Here is a 24,059-nt window from a genome sequence, read left to right on the forward strand (position 1 = left end):
TGACAGTGGTCAAGAAGGTATACCATACGCTTGCCTTCATCAGCCAGGACATAGGATATAAAAGTTGGCAGATTATATCACAGATGTACAAAACTTCAGTGAGATCTTATTTGGAATATTGTACGCAGTTTGTAATCTAACTCAGTTGGATTACATCGAATTGCTCTGCTCTTTCCCCACAGCCCTACAAATTGTTTCCTTTCTTTACCCTTGAGAAAGATTCGATTGAATCGACTTTCAGACAAATCAGAACAACTCGCTGTGTCAAAAAATAAAATCTCATCTCTCCCTCTGGCTCCTTCTCCAATGATCTCAGTTTCTGTTAAAGAGCCTGCCCACCCCTCTCACCCACTTTCCCTAAAGTACATCAATCTCATCAGGAAAAGTCCAGAACAATCAAATATTTTTACTGATAAAAGTTTATTAATGAAACAGAACATGGTTAAAAAACAGAAAATGACTTGAGGATCAAACAAACAAAGTGAAAGGATGTTCACAATATTCTGGACACAAATGCTTTCTCTTTAATCCATCTCTATCCTGTTCTCTGCCCTCTCTGTGGAACACCCTCCCCTCAGTCCACAAGCACCACCCTGACCTTCCGCTTGCCATTAGAATTCATCAGCTTGCTCTCACGCTCACATTTCTGCTGGAATGTTCCGGAGAAACCCAACACAAGCTGGACAAACAGTCCCTCGTCTTCCAATGAGGCACTTTACAACCTTCTGGACTCAACATTGAGTTCAACAACTTCACACCCTGAACTCTCTCCTCCGTTTTGGTTTGTTGTTTTTGCCGAGTGCCAGTCTCCATCTTGTTTTTTTGCTTCCAGACAGAGCTGTCCTTTATTCCGCCATTAACACTTACTCTGGGCCAATGCTTTGTTTCTTTACTACAGCCATTACCCTCTCCCTTTGCCTTTTGTTCCAGGATATTTTTGTCATTTAATCTCACCCGCCCTCTAACCAATCCCTGACTTGTTCTACCTGACCCTCCCTCCCTCTCACCAGCATCAAACCCATCACATTTCTCCCTCTCTTTAGTTCTGAAGTAGAGTTACATTGGACGTGAAACATTTACTCTGTTTCTCTCTCCACAGATGCTGCCAGACCTGCTGCGTTTTTCCAGTTCTTTCTGTATTTATTTTAGATCTACCTGGAGTGGTGGGAAAAACACCTCTATCCAGGTTTATCCACTATCCAGGGTAAAATAAATATCCTTCATCAGCTTTTGTGGATCATTTCAGTGGAAATGTGCTCTCCCAGGCTCAAAGAGCATCAGCCCACTGAAGCAAAGTTGTGAGACCGGCCAGTCCAGGAGAAAGAAATCCTCCAACCCTCCCACTTCACCAACGTGAACATGGTTCAGTCTACGTCAACAAGGACGAAGTAGAAAGAGTCAAGAGCTTCAAGTTTTTAGGTGCCCAGATCACTTGTCCTGGTCCCCCACTGCTGACACTATAGTTAAGAAAGCCCACCAATGTGCCTCTACTTTCTTAGAATGCTAAGGAATTTTGGCATGTCCGCTACGACTCTCACCAGCTTTTAGAGATGCCCCATAGAAAGCATTCTTTCTGGTTGTATCACAGCTTGGTCTGGGCTCCTGCCGTGCCCAAGACTGCAAGGAACTACAAAAGGTTGTGAATGTAGCCCAATCCATCACGCAAACCAGCCTCCCATCCATGGACTCTGTCTACACTTCCCACTGCTTTGGTAAAGCAGCCAACATAATTAAGGACCCCACACACACCGGACATTCTCTCTTTCACCTTCTTCCATCGGGAAAAAGATACACAAGTCTGAGGTCACGTACCAACCAACTCAAGAACAGCTTCTTCCCTGCTGCTGTCAGAATTTTGAATGGACTTACCTTGCATTAAGTTGATCTTTCTCTCCACCCCAGCTATGACTGTGACACTACATTCTGCACTCTCTCGTTTCCTTCTCTATGAATGGTATGCTTTGTCTGCATAGCAGGCAAGAAATAATATTTTTCACTGTATGTTAATACATGTGACAATAATAAATCAAATCAAATCAGTCCTGGGTATGATTAACAGAAGCAATAACGGCAGAATCCAACCCCTGTAATTGCTTGTGAACTCGCTGGTGTCTCCTCAGGTTGGATGAATCACCGAATCCCTTCCCACAGTCAGAGCAGGTGAACGGCCTCTCCCCGGTGTGAACGCGCTGGTGTTCCCGCAGGTTGGATGAATCACTAAATCTCTTCGCACACACAGAGCAGGTGAATGGCCTCTCTCCAGTGTGAATTCGCTCATGTTTCCGCAGGTGGGATGATGATCTAAACCTCTTTGTGCAGTGAGAGCAGCTGAACGGCCTCTCCCCAGTGTGAATACTCTGGTGGGATACCAGATCCTGAGACCTTTTGAAGCCGCTCCCACAGTCAGAGCATTTGTAAGGTCTCTCCCCGGTGTGAACTCGCTGGTGTTCCCTCAGGTGGGATGATGTCCTGAACCTCTTTGTGCAGAGAGAGCAGCTAAACGGTCTCTCCTCAGTGTGAGTGCGCTGGTGGACCACCAGTTGCTGAGACCTTTTGAAATCTCTCCCACAATCAGAGCATTTAAAAGGTCTCTCATTGGTGTGATTGACATTGTGATTCTGCAGGCTGGATAACTGAGTGAATCCCTTCCCACACTCAGAGCAGTTGAATGGTTTCACCCTGGTGTGAACTCTCTGGTGTTTCTGGAGATGGGACGACCTTCTAAACCTCTTTGTGCAGCGAGAGCAGCTGAAAGGTCTCTCCTCTGTGTGAATTCGCTGGTGATCCATCAGATCCTGAGACCTCTTGAAACTGCTCCCACAGTTAGAGCATTTAAAGGGTTTCTCACTGTTGTGAGTGAGATTGTGACTCTGCAGGCTGGATAACTGAGTGAATCCCTTCCCACACACAGAGCAGGTGAACGGCCTCTCCCCAGTGTGAACCCGCTGGTGTCTCAGCAAACTGGATGACTGAGTGAATCCCTTCCCACACAAAGAGCAGGTGAATGATCTCTCCCCAGTGTGAAGTTGTTGGTGTATCCGCAGGCTGGAAGATAATCGAAATCTCTTTGAGCAGTGAGAACAGCTGAATGGTCTCTCCTCAGTGTGAAGGTGCTGGTGTGACTGTAGTTGGGATGACCATCTGAACCTCTTTGTGCAGTGAGAGCAGCTGAACGGTCTCTCCTCGGTGTGAATGCGCTGGTGGGACACCAGATCCCGGGAGCTTTTGAACCCACTCCCACAATCAGAGCATTTAAAGGGTCTCTCGGTGGTATGAGTGAGGTTGTGACTCAGCAGGTTGGATAACCGACTGAATCCCTTCCCACACTGAGAGCAGGTGAACGGTCTCTCCCCAGTGTGGCTGCGTTGATGAATCTCCAGCTGAGATGGGAACCTAAATCCCTTCCCACAGTCTCCACATTTCCAGGGTTTCTCCATGGTGACTCTCCAGGTTAAACAATCAGTTAAATCTCACCCAGAACCCGGGTACAGTCTCTCCCCGCTGTGAATGCTGCCATGTATTTCCAGGCTGTGGAACTGGTTCAAGCTCTTTCCACACTCAGCGTACTGGAACACTCTCGGGTGTGTTTGTGTGGGTGTCTTGTTGCATTTCCAGTCACATTGATGTTTAAAATCTTCTGAAACAGAAAAAAAACAGAGAAACAAGAGAATCTCCTTCTAGATTTAATGGTATTCAGGTGCAGTTGAATTGAGCAACTCTGTTAGATCTTGGCATGACGTTTGGTTTGGGATTTCTGTCTATGGATCCTAACCTTCTGACATCCTGTAAAAGCAGTTTGCAGCAAAGTCGGTGCATGATAAAAATTCAGAACAGGTAATTCTAGTTTCTATGGAACATTTTTTCCCCTCTATTCTCTTAAAGCTGTAAATCTCCATCCCACACACTCTCCCTCCATTCTCACTCTGCTGTATCTAATATTCACCCTCCCAATTCTCCTGAAGGTGCTGATTGACAGATCCATGCTCACTGCTTCCTGTCCTGGACACACAGAGAGCTGAGAATCTCCATGCAGGCTGCCAGACAGATACAGGTCAATATGACTGAAACAAAAATGTATAGGATTGTTTCAGTTGGTCAAGAGACGGGGGGGTTGTGATTGACGATGATCTTGAACTTGCTGCCTATGAAGCTAGTCAAGCAGAGTTGATCAATAATTTCTAATGAGATTGGATGGGTGCTGCAGGAGTACAGAATGGGACCGACTCCAGACTGACTGAATGACTCCACAGAGAGTCAGCAGGGACTGGAGTTATCCAGTGGACTCTTCAAGTGCTGTAATGACTCTGACTGGAAATATATAACTAGAAATAATAAATATATTTTATTACAGAGCCATCCAATATTTATCACCAAACAACACTGGTCTTATTTCTATCCTCAGAGTTTTAAAGCACAGTAAGAGGGCCTTTAGCCCATTGTATCTGTGCCAGTTGTCAACCATCAATCTGATCTAATCCTCTCATCCTGGTCAATAGCCTTGGACGCTATTTTAAGTACACCTCGAAATGCTTTTCCGGATTAAATTCCATTTACCAGTGTTCTGTTCATCTCGGTGCTGTAAAACCTCTTACTGTGTCTATCCCAGTCCACCCTAACCCATACCGTCAGAACCTCAGGCTTTCCTTCTCATTAAACTTACCACAGGAAGCTCCGCGCCGCCATCGATACAAGGCCCGCACTCTGATTGGCTGGAGGACCAGTGCCCATCCGGTCCTCCACAAATTCCCATTGGTCAATCTCCCGCATGTGGACAATGAGGGGGCGGATCCCGAACCCACGTGGGGAGAGGCGGGGGGGGGGGGCGCAGCCCTCCAGCCGCGCTGAGCTGGGGTCCAATCCGCAGTGTTCTGCTTCTGTAACCCGTGATATTGCTGCCAATGGGAGGCTGTGTGCTGGGAACGCCCCCTCTGGGTCACTGTGACGGCACAATGGAGCCCGGCCTGAATCAGCCAATAGCAATCACTCTGCTCCGCGGTGACGTCTCCGGGAGCCCCGCCCCCACCCATTGTTCCCCAGTCTGTACATTCCACACATTGTTAGTCCATTCATAGAGACAGAGATCTGTCTGGCAGCCTGCATGGAGATTCTCAGCTCTCTGTGTCCAGGATAAGACAGTCAGGAGGCTCACAACACCAGGGTAAAGTCCAACAGGTTTATTTGGTAGCAAAACCCAAACTGTGTGACAATCAGCAGACAGGAGTGTTCCCTTCCAGCTGGAGAACACTTCAGTAGTCACAGGCATTCAGCCTCTGATCTTTGGGTAAGCGTTCTCCAAGGCAGCCTTCCACACCAACGCAGAATCACCAAGCAAAAACTGATAGCCAAGTTCCGCATGCATGACTTTTACTACCAAATAAACCTGTTGGACTCTAACCTGAGATTTCTCACTGTGTTTACCCCAGTCCAACGCCAGCATCTCCACATCCCGGACAGGAAGCAGCGAGCATGGATCTGTCAATATATAGAATTTTTGATTTGATTTATACATTAATGTACAATGACAGAGCGGAGCAGAGAAACTATGACATCTTGTTCAGAGTTTTCAACAAGTCATGAAGATGAATACCTGGCCAAGATCATCCTCACACAAATTACCGAAAGTTTATTTATTAGTCACAAGTCAGGCTTATGTTAACACTGCAATGATGTTACTGTGAAATTCCCCTAGTCGCCACAGTCTAGTGCATGTTCAGGTCAATGCACCTATCCAGGCTTAAGAGAACAATACCACACAACCCTGCCATGGCAACCTCTGCCAGACGAGCGGGATCATCGACATGGATACCACCATCACACATGAGAACACCACCAACCAGTAGAAACTCATGCACCTCGGTCAATGTTGTGTAACTCATAATCTGAAGGAAAGGCTGTCCCAAGGTGTGTACATCAGGGAGACCATGCTGACGCTACGACAGTGCGCGACAATCACCAGATAGGAGTGTTCCCTTCCTATCGGGTAATCAGGGTATTCAGCCTCCGATCTTCAGGTAAGCATTCTCCAGGCAGTCTTCAAGACACACCAACGCAGAATTGCCAAACATAAACTGACAGACAAGTTCCACACGCCTCTACTGGGATTTTGGGTTCATGTCACAGTACATGGAACTCCACCATTTGGCCAAGATCCTACTAACTGGCCTGGCTTGAGACGATTCATAAGAACATAAGAAATAGGAGCAGGAGTAGGCCATCTAGCCCTTCGAGCCTGCCCCGCCATTCAATAAGATCATGGCTGATCTGTCGTGTCTCAGTTCCACATTCCCGCCCTCTCCCCATAACCCTTAATCCCCTCTCTTATCAAAAACCCATCAACCCGCGTCTTAAAAATATTTAGCGAGGCAGCCTCCACCACTTCAACGGGCAGAGAATTCCAGAGATTCACCACCCTTTGAGTGAAGAAGTTCCTCCTCAACTCCGTTCTAAACTGCCCCCCCCTTTATCTTGAGGCTGTGCCCTCTAGTCCTACTGTCCTTTCTGAGTGGGAAGAGTCTCTCCACCTCTATCCTATCCATCCCATTCATCATCTTATACGTCTCAATGAGATCTCCCCTCATTCTTCTAAACTCTAACGAGTACAAGCCTAGTTTATTCAGCCTCTCCTCATAGCTCAACCCCCTCAACTCTGGTATCAGCCTAGTAAACCTCCTCTGCACTCCCTCCAAGGCCAAAATATCCTTGCGTAAGTGCGGCGACCAAAACTGCACACGGTACTCCAGCTGCGGCCTCACCAATGCCCTATACAGCTGCAGCAAGACCTCCCTACTTTTATATTCAATCCCCCTCGCTATGAAGGCCAGCATCCCATTCGCCTTCCTGACCACCTGCTGCACCTGCAAGCTGGGTTTTTGCGACTCATGCACAAGGACCCCGAGGTCCCTCTGCACACCTCTTTAACCTGTGATTATCACTCTCTCCACTCACAGTCTCTGTACCTGGAAAGGCTTGATTACTATTGTCTTGCAATAAGACGATGCCATGTATGTGTCTCTCCCTTTCCACTCACCTGATGAGGAAGCAGCGTTCTGAAAGCTCGTGATACCAAATAAACCTGTTGGACTTTAACCTGGTGTTGTTCAGCATTGCTGAAACACCAGCGAGTTCACACCGGGAGGGAGACCATTCATCTGCTCAGTGTGTGTGAAAGGATTTACTCGGTTATGTAGCATGCGCGGACGCAACCTCACTCACACCCAGGAGACCCTTTAAATGCTCTGATTGTGGGTGTGGCTTCAAAAGATCTCAGGAATGGATGTCCCACCAGTGGGTGAATCTTTCTTGCTCCTTCTCCAGTGCCTCTATTTCCTTTTTCTAAATGGAGATCACAAATAGAACATAGAACAGCACAGGAACAGACCGTACAGCCCATGAAGTTGAGTTGAACATGACACCAAATTAAACTAATTCCTTCTAAACATAAGAACATAAGAAATAGGAGCAGGAGTAGGCCATCTTAGGCCATCATTTTACTAGGATGTTGCCTGGTATGGTGGGGAGGTCCTATGAGGAGAGACTGAGGGATTTGGGGTTGTTTTCGTTGGAAAGAAGGCAGCTAAGAGGGGACCTTATTGAAACATATAAGATGATTAGAGGTTTAGATAGGGTGGATAGTGATAGCCTTTTTCCTCGGATGGAGAAAGCTAGCACGAGGGGGCATGGCTTTAAATTAAGGGGGGGTAGCTACAGGACGGATGTCAGGGGTAGGTTCTTTACCCAGAGGGTGGTGAGGGATTGGAATGCCCTGCCTGCTGCAGTTGTAAATGCGTCTAGTTTGGGGGCGTTTAAGAGATCTCTGGATAGGTTTATGGACGAAAAGGGATTGGTATAGGCTAGTGGGTCATTGTTTTTGTAACTGGTCGGCGCAACATCGTGGGCCGAAGGGCCTGTTCTGCGCTGTAATGTTCTATGTTCTATGTTCTATCTAGCCCTTCGAGCCTGCCCCGCCATTCAATAAGATCATGGCTGATCTGAAGTGGCTCAGTTCCGCATCCCGTTGTTCCATATTCTCTATTGCCTGCACATTCATATGCTAATCTAAAAGCCCCTTAAACAGCCCTATCGTATCTGCCTTCATCACCTACCTTCCAGATATCTACCCCTCTCTGTGTAAAGAACTTGCCTCTCACATCTCCTTTGAACTTTCTCCCTCTCATCTTAGTGCCCCCTAGTATTAGCTATTTCAACTCTGGGAAAAAGATTTTGACTGTCAACCATATCTGTGTCTCTCATAATTGTATAGGTTTCTATCAGGTCTCCCCTCAGCCTTGACCGCCCAGAGAAAACAATCCTAGTTCATCCAGCTTCTCCTTATAGCTCATACCCTCTAATCCAGGCAGCATCCTGGTAAACCTCCTCTGCACCCTCTCCAAAGCCTCCACATCCTTCCTGTAATGTAGTGACCAGAATTGACCCCAATATTCTAAGTACAGCATAACCAAAGTTTTATAAAGCTCCTGACTCTTGTACTTAATAAAGGCAGGCATGCCAAATGCCTTCTTTACCACCTATCGACTTGTGTGGCCAATTTCAGGAGCTATGGACTTGAACCCCAAGATCCCTCTGTACATCAGTGCTGTTCAGGGGCTTGCCATTAACTGTATACTTACCCTGAACATTTAATCTCCCAAAGTGCAGCACCTCACACCTGCCTGGATTAAACTCCATCCGCCATTTCTCTGCCCATATCTCCAGCTGATGTATATCCCACTGTATTCTTTGACAACCTTCTACACTATCTACAACTCCACTAGCTTTGTGTTATCTTACGAACGTACTAAACCACCCATCCACATTTTCATCCATGTCATTTATATATATATCCCAAATGGCAGAGGTCCCAGTACAGAGCCCTGTGGAACACCAGCAGTCATGGACCTCCAGCCAGGAAAACACCCTCCACTACTCTCGGACTTCTTTGGGCAATTCTGAATCCAAGTGGCCCAGTCCCCATGAATCCCATTGCATCATAATCTTTTGGATGAGTCTACCATTAAAGGACTTGTCGAAAGCCTTCCTAAACTCTATGTACACAACACTCACTCCTCTCTCATCGATCACCTTTCCAGCTCTGAATGGAATGTTACACAGGGGGCTGGAATTCACTGGGATTTCTGAATAACCTTTCCATATAAATGTCCTGGTTACAGACTGTGACAAAGGACACAACAGACAGCAAGAACCAGGAGGAACCTTTCACCCAGAGAATGTTAATAACCTTGTTCAGGAAACCGGTGCCAGGCACAGGAGGATCCCAGGAGAAACAGAACATTTAATTTCTGCCTGTTTCCCAATTCTAAATGACTGATTCTTTAACAAAGGAATGTTTTAAAAAACAGCATTGTGATATTCCAAGGTCTGGGGAAGGGACAGACTGATGTGTTTTGATTTTAAAACAGGAGGATCCATTGAAAAGCAGCTCTGGACGATACCAGCACCTCCTGACCCACTTTCAATTCATTTCAAATCACCCATCGCTTTCCCCGGAATATTCTGTATTCTTTTCCTGGGATGTGGACACTGCCGGCAAAACCCCAGCGTGCATTGCTCATCTCCGAATTACCCCTGAACGGAGTGACTTGCTCAGAGGGGGCAGTTAAGGGTCACCCACATCGCTGTGTGGGTCTGGATTCACATGTAGGCCAGACTGGGTAAGGATGGCAGATTTCCTTCCCCAACAGGGAGCATTAATAGGGTGAACTGGATGGGTTTTTACAACAATCGATGGTAGTTTCATGGTCACCGTTACTGAGACTCACTTTATATAATTCCAGACTGATACACAATTCAAATCCCACTAGCTGCCTGTCCCCAGATCCTCTGCTGCATTTCTCGCCCAGCGACATTCCCACTGCCTCCCCCCAAATGGAATATTCCACACACCCCTTAGGTAAATGGGAAGGAGAAAAGAGAAAGGCTTTGACCTTTGGATAACCTCATCACGAACGGAAGAAACTTTAAAGCTGGCCATTCTGTAAAAGTTTAAAAACTTTATTTTGATAAAACACGGAGTAAGAAACAGTGGAAAGTAACGATGGATGATACAATTGACCAGGTAAACACTCACTACATCATAGAGCGACCCTCAACCGTTAAAGAATTGACCCACAATAAGGAATGAGAGAGCCTCATAAAAAGGGGCAGGAGTTTACACAGGGAGTTGATACCCACAGCTGCTAAAGATGATGGACTTTAGTTCAATAAGGGGATAAAGTGAGAAGCTTTTGCGATTCAAGTTGTTGAACAATTTGGAAATTAGTGCCTCTAGTTTGCTGATTAGCGAACATTTCAACTAATCTGTGCAGGAGGGTTTCCTGACACATTAGGTAGATAGGCCAACAAGAGGTGAGGCCACATTGGATTTGGTAACTGGGTAATGAACCAGACCAGGTGTTAGATTTGGAGGTAGGTGAGCACTTTGGTGATAGTGACCACAATTCGATTATGTTTACCTTAGTGATGGAAAGGGAAAGGTATATACCGCAGGGCAAGAGTTATAGCTGGGGGAAAGGAAATTATGATGTGATTCGGCGAGATTTAGGATGCATAGGACGTGGAAGGAAACTGCAGGGGATGGGCACAACTGAAATGTGGAGCTTGTTCAAGGAGCAGCTACTGCGAGTCCTTGTTAAATATGTACCTGTCAGGCAGGGAGGAAGTGGTCGAGAGAAGGAACCGTGGTGTACTAAGGAAGTTGAATCTCTTGAGAAGAGGAAGAGGGAGGCTTATGTAAAAATGAGACGTGAAGGCTCAGTTAGGGCACTGGAGAGTTATAAATTAGCCAGGAAGGAGCTAAAGAGAGAGCTAAGAAGAGCCAGGAGGGGACATGAGAAGACTTTGGCAGGTAGGATTAAGGAAAATCCTAAAGCTTTCTATAGGTATGTCAGGAATAAAAGAATGATTAGGGCAAGATTAGAGCCAGTCAAGGACAGTAGTGGGAAGTTGTGTGTGTGGAGTCCAAAGAGATAGGAGAGGCGCTAAATGAATATTTTTCATCAGTATTCACACTGGAAAAAGACAATGTTGTCGAGGAGAATACTGTGATACAGGCTTTTATACTAGACGGGATTGAGGTACATAAGGAGGAGGTGTTGGCAATTCTTGAGAGTATGAAAATAGATAAGTCCCCTGGGCCGGATGGGATTTACCCTAGGATTCTCTGGGAGGCTAGGGAGGAGATTGCAGAGCCTTTGGCTTTGATCTTTATGTCATCGTTGGCTACAGGTATAGTGCCGGAAGACTGGAGGATAGCAAATGTTGTCCCCTTGTTCAAGAAGGGGAGTAGAGACCATCCCAATAACTATAGACCTGTTGTGGGCAAAGTTTTGGAAAGGATTATAAGAGATAGGATTTATAATCATCTAGAAAGGAATAATTTGATTAGGTATAGCCAACACGGTTTTGTGAAGGGTAGGTCGTGCCTCACAAACTTTATCGAGTTTTTTGAAAAGGTGACCAAAGAGGTGGAGAAGGGTAAGGCAGTTGACGTGGTGTATATGGATTTTAGCAAAGCGTTTGATAAGGTTCCCCATGGTAAGCTATTGCAGAAAATATGGATGCATGGGATTGAGGGTGATTTAGCAGTTTGGATCAGGAATTGGCTAGCTGATAGAAGACAGAGGGTGGTGGTTGATGGGAAATATTCAACCTGGAGTTCAGTTACAAGTGGTGTACCTCAAGGATCTGTTTTGGGGCCACTGCTGTTTGTCATTAATACATTGTGGTGTTTTCATTTTGCTTTTCTTGTTCCTAATTATTAAAAGATCTTACTATTTTTCTTACCAGACATCTTAAATAAATGTTATTTGATAAAAGCTTCCCAGTGGGTTTTTCAATCGTACCTGAAGTGAAATATATCAGACTCATCCTAGTCAAATCCAGTGTAAAACAACTTCCAGTTCAGGCAGTTTCCAGAAAACACTTTGCAGCTTCTACCCTGACTCATAAAATTACTGACTTACACTCCCAAGATAATGTGGCTACAAGTACCAAAAATAAAATTCAAGTTTACCTTTCCCGCTGTGGGCAAGTCCACTCTGACCTCTCTACCTCCTGTGGGTTCTTCAAATCCCTGGGCCGCTAACCCAGCCTCGGCTTCATAGCTTCCATCAATGTGATAATGCTGGCTGGGCCCCTAATTCCTCGGAACACACACCAAACTCTCTCCAACTGCCTCACTTTCTCTGTTTAGCCTCCCGTGGGCTTTATCCTTCTCAATTATCAGCAGTTACAAAACCCTCTGGGGATTCAGCATCTCACCCAGACACATGCTCAGTGTAAAACCCACAATTCCGTGTCTGAAATGTCCCAGTGATTGAGATGACAGCGAATGGACATCAAAGAAACAGACCAGAAACAGATCCCTGAGGTTCTGAGGCTCATTCAGACCCAACTAAACCTTAGAAAACAAACAGTACTCACCCCGGTGTCTGCTGTTCACAGAGACTTCCCTTTAATCAGAACTGTCAGTGGATCCCATTCCTGATCCTGTTGCTGTGGGGCAAATGTCATTCAGAGTCCAGAGTTGGTGAAAGTTTGGGAATCTTTATTACAAACATGCTGTGTAATGATTCAGTGAACTGAAAGAGCAGTTACAATGATACGTTTATACACAGCACAGTTACAGCTGACCAGGCTGTACTGTCTGCGAGTTAGTGTTAAAATACAGAATGGACAGAAAATTAAAACATGTCAAAAACAGCTTGCACCCATTGGCTACAGTAACTTCACCTCTAGCTAAGCACATCTAGGAAAACATCTAGGGGTTGTCATGGAATATACAACAAGGGATATTTCATGAATATAACTCATTTATCTTACTGACCTTTTATTCCACACTTAAGAATCGATGGGCTGAATGGCCTCCTTCTCTGCCCTAACTACTCAATGGTAGGGGGGGAAAAAAGCTACTCACTATTCGGGATAAAATAAGTGTCCTTTTGTGGATCATTTCAGTGGAAACGTGCTCTCCCAGGCTCAGCTCACTGGAGACCGGCCAGTCCAGCAGAAAGAAACCCTCGCACTTCACCCACTGTCAGAATGAACACGGTTCAGTCTTGGATGTGATTAACAGCAGCAATAACAGCAGAATCCAACCCCTGGAATCATTTGTGAACTCACTGGTGGTTCAGCAGGCTGAATGATTGAACCTTCCCACAGTCAGAGGTGGTGAACAGTCACTCCTCGATGTGAATGTGCTGGTGGGACACTAGACCTCCACGGTTTTTGAAGCCACTCCCACCTTCAGAGCATGTACAGGGTCTCTACTTGGTATGATTGAACTCATGTGTCAGCAGGCTGGATAACTGAGTGAATCCCTTCCCACACACATAGCAGATGAATGATACCACCCCGGTGTGAACTCGCTGGTGTGTCTGCAGGGTGGATGATGTTCTAAATCTCTTTGTGCAGTGAGGGCAGCTGAACGGTCTCTCCTCAGTGTGAGTGCGCTGGTGGGACATCAGTTCCTGAGAGCTTTTGAAGCCTCTTCCACAAACAGAGCAGGTGAACGGTCTCTCCCCAGTATGAATGCGCTGGTGCGTCCGCAGGTCAAATGACCGAGCGAATCCCTTTCCGCAGTCAGAGCAGGTGAACGGTCTCTCCCCGGTGTGAACTCGCTGGTGTCTCCGCAGTGTGGACGACCTTTTAAATCTCTTTGAGCAGTGACAGCAGCTGAAGGGTCTCTCCTCGGTGTGAACTCGCTCGTGATCTCTCAGATCCGCAGCACTTTTGAAGCCACTCCCACAGTCAGAGCATTGAAAGGGTCTCTCGTTGCTGTGAGTGCCTTTGTGTTTCATCAGGCCATGTGAATGAGTGAATCTTTTCCCACACACAGAGCAGGTGAATGGTTTCTCTCCAGTGTGAACTCGCTGGTGATCCCGGAGGTTGGATAACCTTCTAAACCTCTTTGAACAGTGGGAGCAGCTGAACGGTCTCTCCTCCGTGTGAGTGCGCTGGTGGGACACCAGTTCCCAAGAGCTTTTGAATCCTGTCCCACATTCAGAGCAGCTGAACGGTCTCTCCCCTGTGTGAACTCGCTGGTGGATCATCAACTCCCGAGAGCTCTTGAAGCAACTCCCACAGTCGGAGCATTTAAAGGGACTCTCTTTGGTGTGAGTGAAGTTGTGTTTTAGCAGGGTGGATGACTGCGTGAATCCTTTGCCACACACAGAGCAGGTGAATGGTCTCTCCCCCGTGTGAACCCGCTGGTGTACCCGCAGGTCGGACACCCCAATGAATCCCTTCCCACACACAGAGCAGATGAGTGGTCTCTCCTTGGTGTGAACCCGCTGGTGTCTCCGCAGGTTGGACGACCTTCTAAATCTCTTTGTGCAGTGAGAGCAGCTGAACGGTCTCTCCTCGGTGTGAATGCGCTGATGGGACATCAGATCACCAGAGCGTTTGAAGCTGCTCCCACAGTCAGAGCATTTAAAGGGTTTCTCCTGGGTGTGACTGAGATTGAGCAGGCTGGATGACTGAGTGAATCCCTCCCCACACACATTGTTAGTGAACGGCATCTTCCCAGCATGAACTCGCTGGTGTGTTAGCAGGTCACATGACCGAGTGAATCCCTTGCCACATTCAGAGCAGGTGAATGGCCTCTCCCCAGTGTGACTGCGTCGATGGTTTTCCAGTCGAGAGGGGAACCTGAATCCCTTCCCACAGTCACTACATTTCCATGGTTTGTCTGGGGTGCAGGAGTCCTTCTGTGTCTCCAGGTTTAATGATCATTGAAGACTTGTCCACACACAGAACACGGGTACAGTCTCTCCCCGCTGTGAAAATGCGATGTATTTTCAGGCTGTGTAACTGTTTAAAGCTCTTTCCACACTCACTGCGCTGGAACACTCTCACTTGGGTGTGTGTATCGGTGCTTTTCCAGTCACTCTGATTGTTTAAAACCTTCTGAAACAGACAGAACAGGGAAACATTTCTCCTTCTAGATTCAATGGTCAATTATATTCAGATCCTGATGAATTGAGTGACTCTGTCAAATCTTGACGTAACATTTAGTTTGTGATTTTTGCCTCAAATTCCTCACATCCTGTAAAAGAAGTTTATAAAAGTCATCACTGTCAGCACAGGATAGAAATTCAGAACAGACAATTCTATCTTTGATCCCGTTGTTCCCCCATCTCATCTGCAATACTCCCACCCCCAACCTGATTGACAGATCCATGCTCACTGCTTCCTGTCCTGGACACAGAGAGTTGAGAATCTCCATGCAGGCTGCCAGACAGATCTCTGTCTCTATGACTGGATTAACAATGTGTGGGACATACCGACAGGATTCAGTTGCTGCAAGTCCCCAGTTTCCCCCCAGAATGAGAATAGAAATGGAAAGGGGGAGACACTGATTCCCTCCCAGATGTTGCTCAGAGGAGGAAGGTTTAACCTGAAGCTCATTGACCACTTCCGCGTTGTGACCTCACAACGGAGCGCCGCGAAATCAGCCAATCGGAATCGCTCTGCTCCGCGGTGACGTCTCCAGGTTCCAGTGCGCAGGCCCGGCGCGTGGACACAGGAGCCCCGCCCCCCCGCACGTCCCTCCCCCTCCTGGAGCCAAGGTTTCCGGGGCAACCGGCTGGCGGCTCCGCCCAGAGCGAGAAGCCGCTCGGTGGTCTCCCCCTCGGCCCGGGACTGCGCATGTTCAAGGGAGAGGGGATGCTGCGCATGTGCGGGGGTCCCCCCCACTTTCATGTTGAGGTGTTGACCAATGGAAAGAGTTGGAGGACCGGAAGGACTCTGGTCCTCCAGCCAATCAGAGGGCGGGCTTTGTGTGAATGAAGATTGAGCTTCAGACAGACTGAAACTTCCTCCTGTCTCCCACATCTGTGAGTAAAACACTTTCTTTACTCCCCCTTTCCATTTCTTTCCTCATTCTGGGGAACAAAAACTGGAATTAATGAGTTTCGGGGCAAACACTTCATCGGTTGGAGTCAAGCCTGGCACAGAGGAAGATGGTGGTGATGTGGAGGGTCGGTCACCTCAGCTCCAGGACATCTCTGCAGGAGTCCCTCAGGGGAGTGTCCGAAGCCAAACAATCTTTAGCTGCTTCATCAATGACCTTCCCTGCGCCGTAAGATCAGAAATGGGGATGTTCACCAATGATTACACAATGTTCAGCACCATTCGCGACTCCTGATTTGATTTGATTTGTCTTATATTGTCACATGTATTAGAATACAATAAAATGTTTCTTGCGCACTCTACAGATAAAGCATAACGTTCATCAAGATGGAAAGGAGAGAGTGCAGAATGTACTGTTACAGTCATAGCTAGAGAATTATGTAGAGAAATATCAGCTTATTGCGAAGTCGATAAAAACAAATTACTACAAAGGCTGGAATCTGAAACCAAAAGAGAAAATGCTGGAAAAGGTCTAGCAGCAGCTGTAGGGAGGAAATAGAGCTGGTGTTTCAAGTCCAGATATCCCTTTGTCAAAGCAAGGTAGGTCCATTCAAAACTCTGACAGCAGCAGGGAAGAAGCTGTTCTAGAGTCGGTTGGTACGTGACCTCAGACTTTTGTATCTTTTTCTGACGGAAGAAGGTGGCAGAGAGAATGTCCAAGGTACGTGGGGTCCTTAATTATGCTGGCTGCTTTGCCAAAGCAGCATGAAGTGTAGACAGAGTCAATGAATGGGAGGCCAGTTTGCGTGATGAATTAGGTTACATTCATGACCTTGTTCACGACATTTTTGAAGTCCTCAGATATTGAAGTAGAAAGAGTCGAGAGCTTCAAGTTTTTAGATGTCCAGATCACCAACAACCTATCCTAGTGTCCCCATGCTGACACTATAGCTACAAAAGCCCACAAATGCCTCTTCTTTCTCAGAAGACTAAGGAAATTTGGCATGTCAGCTACAACTCTCACCAATGTTTGGAGATGCCCCATAGAAAGCATTCTTTCTGGTTGTATCGCAGCTTGGTATGGGCTCCTGCTCTGCCCAAGACCGCAAGGAACTACAAAAGGTCATGAATGGAGCCCAACCCATCATGCAAACCAGCCTCCCATCCATTGACTGTCTACACTTCCCACTGCCTCAGCAAAGCAGCCAGCATAATTAAGGACCCCACACACCCTGGACATTCTCCTTTCCCCCTTATTCCATTGAGAAAAAGATACAAAAGTCTGAGGTCACGTACGAACCGACTCAAGAACAGCTCCTTCCCTGCTGCTGCCAGACTTTTGAATGGATTTACCTCGCATTAAGTTGATCTTTCTCTACACCCTCGCTGTGACTGTAACACTACATTCTGCACTCTCTTGTTTCCTTCTCTGTGAACAGTATGCTTTGTATAGCGCGAAAGAAACAATACTTTTCACTATATGTTAATACATGTGACAATAATAAATCAAATCAAATGAAGCAATCCACGTTCAAATGCAACAAGTTCTGGACAATATCCAGGCTTGGGCTGACAAATGGCAAATAACGTTCAGACCACACAATCTCAGGACACTAAGGGGCAATTTTAGCACGGCCAATCAACCTAACCCGCACATCTTTGGACTGTGGGAGGAAACTGGAGCACCCGGAGGAAACCCACACAGACACGGGGAGAATGTGCAAACTCCACACAGATAGTGACCCAAGTCAGGTATCGAACCTGGGTCCCTGGAGCTGTGAAGCAGCAGCGTTAACCACTCTGCCACTGTGTTGCCCTAAAGTTTATTCTGAAGTTACTGTGAAAATCCCTAGTCGCCACTCCAGTGCGAGTACACCGAGGGAGAATTTAGTACGGTCAATGCACCTAACCAGCTCTTCTTACAGACTGTGGGAGGAAACCAGAGCACCCAGAAGAAACCCACGCAGACACAGGGAGAATGTGCAGACTCCACACAGGCAGTGACCCAAGGCCGGGAATCGAATCCGGGTCCCTGGGTATCTGGGAGGGTGAATATTGGATACAGCAGAGTGAGAATGGAGGGGGAGGTTATGGGACAGAGATTTACAGCTTTTGAGGAATAAGGGAACAAGGAACATTGTATAGAAACAAGACTTGTCCATTTTGAGTTACTATCCTGTACTGATTGTGATGTATTTTGTAAATTGTTTTTACAGGCTAGCAGAAGTGACTGAAATCTCAAACATCAAATCCAGATAGTATCATTGGCTTTGATTGGAAATGTTTCTCTGTTCTGTCTGTTTCAGAAGACTTCAAACATCAGTGTGACTGGAAAGGCACCGAGACGCACAGACATACACACACACACACAGACATACACACACACACACACACACACACACACACACACACACACGCACACCTGAGTGAGAGTGTTCCAGCGCACTGAGAGTGGAAAAAATTTTAGCCATTTACACAGATTGAATAAATATCACACCATTCACAGCAGAGACAGATTGTACACACATCCTGTGAGCGTGATCAAGCTTTCAACTCATTATACAGCCCAGAGAGACACAAGGAGACTCAAAACATGAAGAAACCATGGAAATGTGAGGACTGTGGGAAGGGATACAGAACTCATCTGTATTGGAAACACATTGACGCAATCATACTGGGATAGGCCATTATCAGCTCTCAGTGTGGGAAGGGATTCACTCAGTTATCCAGCTTGCGGGCACACCAGCGAGTTCACACTGGGGAGAGGCTGTTTCACCTGCTGTTGAGTGTGGAAGGGATTTAGTGATGTACCCAACCTGTTGATACACCAACAAGTCCACGAGTGATTCCAGGGGTTGGATTCTGCTGTTATTGTTTCTGCTCTCAGTTACATCCAGAACTGCATTTTGTTCATTCTCACAGTTGGTCCATGGGGAAGGTCGGAGGGTTTCTTTCTGCTGGACTGGACAGTCTCAGGACTTTGCCTGATACTCTTTGAGCCTTGTTGCAAACACCTGGTTTCAGATGTCTCAAAGATCACGGAGTGACAGGATGTTAAGAAGTTAAAAGATATTTTGTTCATAATTCTGCTTGGAAGCCTCCCAGAGCATGCCATGAAGATGCTCTGTGGAGCTGTGTCGTGAGGTTTTGGTGTTCAAACTTAGTTTGTTGCTTTAAAATAAAAATCTGGTTTTTCTCACAGCAGCTTATGTGGTTTTCAATCTTGTGTGATTATTAACCCTTTCTTGGTTGCTTTGTTTAATTTATGCCCACTGGTTGGAGTCGTACCTGGTATATAGGAAGATGGTTGTGGAGGGTCTGTCATCACAGCTCCAGGACATCCCTGCAGGAATCTCTCAGGATATTGTCTGAGGCGCAATAATCTTCAGCTGTTTCATCAATGCCCTTCCCTCCGTCATAAGGTCAGAAGTGGGGATGTTCATCGATGTTTGAACAAAGAACAAAAACAGCCCAGGAAACAGGCCCTTCGGCCCAACGAGCCCGCGTCGCCATCTCAACACCACCAGTCCCCCCTCCACCCATGACCCTTATCTATTGTTTTTATGGCATTCCACATTGAGGGAAACTAATTTAGGGACAATTTATTACTTCCAATCAACCTAAGAGCACGTTTTTGGGGTGTGGGAGGAAACCGGAGCACCCGGAGAAAACCCACGCAAGCACGGGGAGAATGCGCAAACTCCCACAGACACCGGCCCAAATCCATGTGTCTGCACAGCAATCAGCGACAGTCACTGAGCTGTCGTCTTGCCCAGTATCTGGTCCAGTTTAAGCACACACTAACGACATGAAGTACTAGGCCAATCTCGAACAACCAAGAGCAGCCCAAGTACGACCCATCACGTGTATGCCCCTCGTCGGACAACAAGGCGGACCAACTTAAAACCTGTGAATTAAAAGAGAAAAAGCACTACCTCCTGACTTGCCAAAGCTTATCCACCATCTACAAGACACAATCGGGAGTGTGATGGAATACTCCCCACTTGCCTGGATGGGTACAGCTCCAACAACACTCAAGAAGCTTGGCATCATGCAAAAAGCAACCCACTTGATTGGCACCACATCCACTCCCTCCACCACTCAGTAGCAGCAGAGTCTACCATCTACAAGATGCACTGCAGCAATTCTCCAAAGATCCTTAGACAGCACCTTCCAAACCCACAACACCTTCCATTTGGGACAAGGGCAGCAGACACATGGGAACACCACGACCTGCAAGTCCCCCTCCAGGTCATTCACATCCTGACCTGGAAGTATATCGCCATTCCTCCGCCATCACTGGGTCAAAATCCTGGAATTCCCTCCCTAATGGCATTGTGGGTCAACCCACAGCACAGGGACTGCAGCTCACCACCATCTCCTCAAGGGCAACTCACAGAATCATACAATCCTGCAGTGCAGAAGGAGGCCAATTGGCCCATTGAGCCTGTACTGACCACAACCCACCCGGCACTATCCCCATAACCCCATGTATTTAAAAATCTAGTCCCTCTGACACAAAGGAGCAATTTTGCATGGCAAATCCACCTAACCCGCACATCTTTGGACTGTGGGAGGAAACCAGAGCACCCGGAGGAAACCCGTACAGCCAAGTGGAGAATGTGCAAACTCCACATAGACAGTGACCCAAGATGGGAATCGAGCACGGATCCCTGTGTTGTGAGGCCATTGCACCACTAAAGTTTAACATAGCATCAGCTTGAAGATTCTCAGCTCTCTGTGTCCAGGACAGGAAGCAGTGAGCATGGATCTGTCAATCAGCACCTTCAGGAGAATTGGGAGGGTGAATATTAGATACAGCAGAGGGAGGGAGAGTGTGTGGGATGGAGATTTACAGATTTTGGTGAAAGAGCATTTTTTTAAGTTTATTTATTCACTTCACAAGTTGGCTTTTTGATTTGATTTAATTTATGATTGTCACATGTATTAACATATAGTGAAAAGTACTGATTCTTGTGTGTTTTACAGACAAAGCATACCATTCATAGAGAAGGAATCCCCCTCATAGCGAGGGGGATTGAATATAAAAGTAGGGAGGTCTTGCTGCGGCTGTATAGGGCATTGGTGAGGCCGCAGCTGGAGTAGTGTGTGCAGTTTTGGGCGCCGCACTTATGCAAGGATATTTTGGCCTTGGAGGGAGTGCAGAGGAGGTTCACTAGGCTGATACCGGAGTTGAGGGGGTTGAGCTATGAGGAGAGGCTGAATAAACTAGGCTTGTAGAGTTTAGAAGAATGAGGGGAGATCTCATTGAGACGTATAAGATGATGAATGGGATGGATAGGATAGAGGTGGAGAGACTCTTCCCGCTCAGAAAGGACAGTAGGACTAGGGGGTACAGCCTCAAGATAAAGGGGGGGGGGGCGCGGTTTAGAACGGAGTTGAGGAGGAACTTCTTCACTCAAAGGGTGGTGAATCTCTGGAATTCTCTGCCCGTTGAAGTGGTGGAGGCTGCCTCGCTGAATATTTTTAAGACGCGGGTTGATGGGTTTTTGATAGGCAAGGGGATTAAGGGTTATGGGGAGATGGCGGGAATGTGGAACTGAGACACAACAGATCAGCCATGATCTTATTGAATGGCGGGGCAGGCTCGAAGGGCCAGATGGCCGACTCCTGCTCCTATTTCTTATGTTCTTATTATGAGGGGGACCAGGACAGGTTGTTGGTGATCTGGACACTGAAAAACTTGCAGCTCATCCCTGTTGATGTAGACAGCGGCATGTTGTCTGTTACACATCCTGAAAACGTTGACAATCTCCTTCATTTTGTTGACATTGACACTGCATTAACACTGCAGTGAAGTTACTGTGGCAATCCCCTAGTTACCACACTCCGGCTCCTGTTCGGGTACACTGAGGGAGAATTTAGCACGGCCAATGCGTCTAACCAGCACAGCTTTTGGACTGTGGGAATAAACTGGAGCACCTGAAGGAAACCTACGCAGACATGAGAAAGTGCAGACTCCGCACAGACAGTGACCCAAGCTGGGAATCGAACCTGGGTCCCTGGCTCTGTGGGGCAGCAGTGATGGTCACTGTGCCACTCCACTCGGGATCAGCAATAAATGCTGGCCAGCCAGCGATGCCCTTGTCCCATGAATGAAAACAAAATCTGCATGTTACTCAGTAAAAAATCTATCAATTTATGAGGGTCAAATTGGCTGTGGTAGATTGGGGAGACTACAGGAAAAGGTATGACGGTAAACAGGCAATCACTAGAATTTAAGGATTTATTACAGATTGACATTAAATATAAATTCCTTTAAGGAACAAAAATCCAACAGGAAAAGTGAAGCAAATGTAGCAAACAAGAAAAGTTTAAAATTCCATTAGATCAAATAAAGAGACTCATAAAGTGGCAGAAATAGAGTAAACAGAGGTAAGCTATTTCCTATGATAGAGACACATAGGACAAGGGGTCATGGACTTAAGGTGAGGGGGGAGAGGTACAACACAGATATTAGAGGGAGGTTTTTCACACAGAGGGTAGTGGGGGTATGGAATGCTCTGCCAAGTAAGGTGGTGGAGGCAAACACGCTAGAGTCATTTAAGAGTAACTTAGACAGGCACATGACTGGGTTGGAGATGGGTGGATATAGGAGATCCTTTTAAATAAGGGTCATGAGCATTGGGGCGTCCCTGATAATATAAATGGGTAAGGTATGATAATAATGTTTTTCCCTTTTCATTCACAGGTTTTAAGTCAGTCCACCTAGTGTCCAACGAGGGGCATACACGCGATGGATCGTACTGGGGCTGCTGTTGGTTGTTTGAGATTGGCCTAGTGCTTCATGTTGTTAGTGTGTGCCTAAACTGGACCAGATACTGGGCAAGACGACAGCTCAGTGACTATCGCTGATTGCTGTGCAGACACATGGATTTGGGCCGGTGTCTGCGGGAGTTTGCGCATTCTCCCCGTGCTTGCGTGGGTTTTCTCCGGGTGCTCCGGTTTCCTCCCACACCCCAAAGATGTGCTGTTAGGCTGATTGGCAGGAATAAATTGTCCCTAAATCAGTTTCCCTCAATCTGGATGGCCATAAAGCATTAGACAGGGGTCGTGGGTAGAGAGGTGGACTGGTAGTGTTGGGATGGCGGCGCGGGCTCGTTGGGCCGAAGGGCCTGTTTCCCGGGCTGATTTTTTGTTCTCTTTGTTCTCTGTTCTCTGGATTGGGAACTTATTTTAAAATTCAGCAAAGGAGGATCAAGATTCCTGATAAAGAGAAATAGAATATGACAACAGACAGGTGAGAAACAGAGAAATATAAAAACCAACTGGAAAAGCTCCTATCGGTGTGTGAAAAGGAAAAAATTAACAAAGACAAATGGATGAAATGTTTCAAATTCAGACAGTATCAAGAAAAGAAGACTTAAGTTGTAAAAAGTAAGTTCATTCCATTGACCCCCCCCCCACTGATATATGTTCTGTTGAACTCTCATCGTAATGTCCTGCTTTTCTTAACATTGAATCCCAGAATCTGTCTAAGAGGCAAACAAACCAGTACGGCTGTTTTTCTATTTTTGGGACCTGAAGTTTCTCGAGTGATCTCTTGTATGTTAATCTGGCACAGGTCATTTTAAAAGAAAATTTCTCCGTTTCTCACCTGTCTGTTCTCATACTCAATTTTCTCTTTATCAGTTTCTTGATCCTCCTTTGCTGAATTTTAAAACAAATTCCCAATCCTTACTACTATTTCTGCCACTTTATGAGTCTTTTTATTTGATTGAATGGAATTTTAAACTTTTCTTGTTCGCCACATTTGCTTCACTTTTCCTGTTGGATTTTTAGGTACAGGCAGGAGTGTTTATAATGGGGAATAGGGAAATGGCAGAGAAACTAAACAATGTGTGTCTGTCTTCACGGAAGATACAGAAATCATCTCAAAAACCTTAGAGAATTAAGAGAGTGTAATAAGACTTCAGAGGCAGAAGTCCTTTCACCAAAATCCCTTTATTTACGAACTCTAACAGCAGTGCAGAGTGCTAGTCTACCTCTGTGGGTGTCAGAGGAACTGACACTCCCAATTAACTGCAAAGCAAAGACTCCTTGTTGGTCTATCAATTGGATCCTTAATCAGGGATATCTTTTGATGCGATCCTTAATCAGAGAGTTCATACTCCAATAGGCCAACCTCAGTTGCCTGACTGAAATCATTACAGGGAGTAGTGAGCATCAGT

The 24,059-nt window shown here is 46.5% G+C and overlaps 1 protein-coding gene across 1 annotated transcript in view; it reads right to left on the reverse strand.

Moving 5' to 3' along the window:
- LOC145355155 (uncharacterized) overlaps positions 1–15,290 on the reverse strand; it is a 79,046-nt gene extending 63,756 nt beyond the window's left edge. Inside the window, exons 1-6 of the mRNA XM_080207072.1 lie at positions 13,285–15,290; positions 4,661–4,936; positions 3,989–4,061; positions 3,568–3,637; positions 2,040–3,469; positions 599–649 (exon numbers count right to left, since the gene is read on the reverse strand). Coding sequence (XP_080063198.1) covers positions 599–649; positions 2,040–3,469; positions 3,568–3,637; positions 3,989–4,061; positions 4,661–4,936; positions 13,285–14,534 — 3,150 coding nt within the window. The 5' untranslated portion in view covers positions 14,535–15,290. The remainder of the gene's footprint in view (positions 1–598; positions 650–2,039; positions 3,470–3,567; positions 3,638–3,988; positions 4,062–4,660; positions 4,937–13,284) is intronic.
- Positions 15,291–24,059: the final 8,769 nt, after the last annotated feature.

Source organism: Carcharhinus amblyrhynchos, chromosome 18 (genome assembly GCF_965287045.1).
Source record: "Carcharhinus amblyrhynchos chromosome 18, sCarAmb.v2.hapA, whole genome shotgun sequence".
In the NCBI taxonomy this organism is placed as follows: domain Eukaryota; kingdom Metazoa; phylum Chordata; class Chondrichthyes; order Carcharhiniformes; family Carcharhinidae; genus Carcharhinus; species Carcharhinus amblyrhynchos.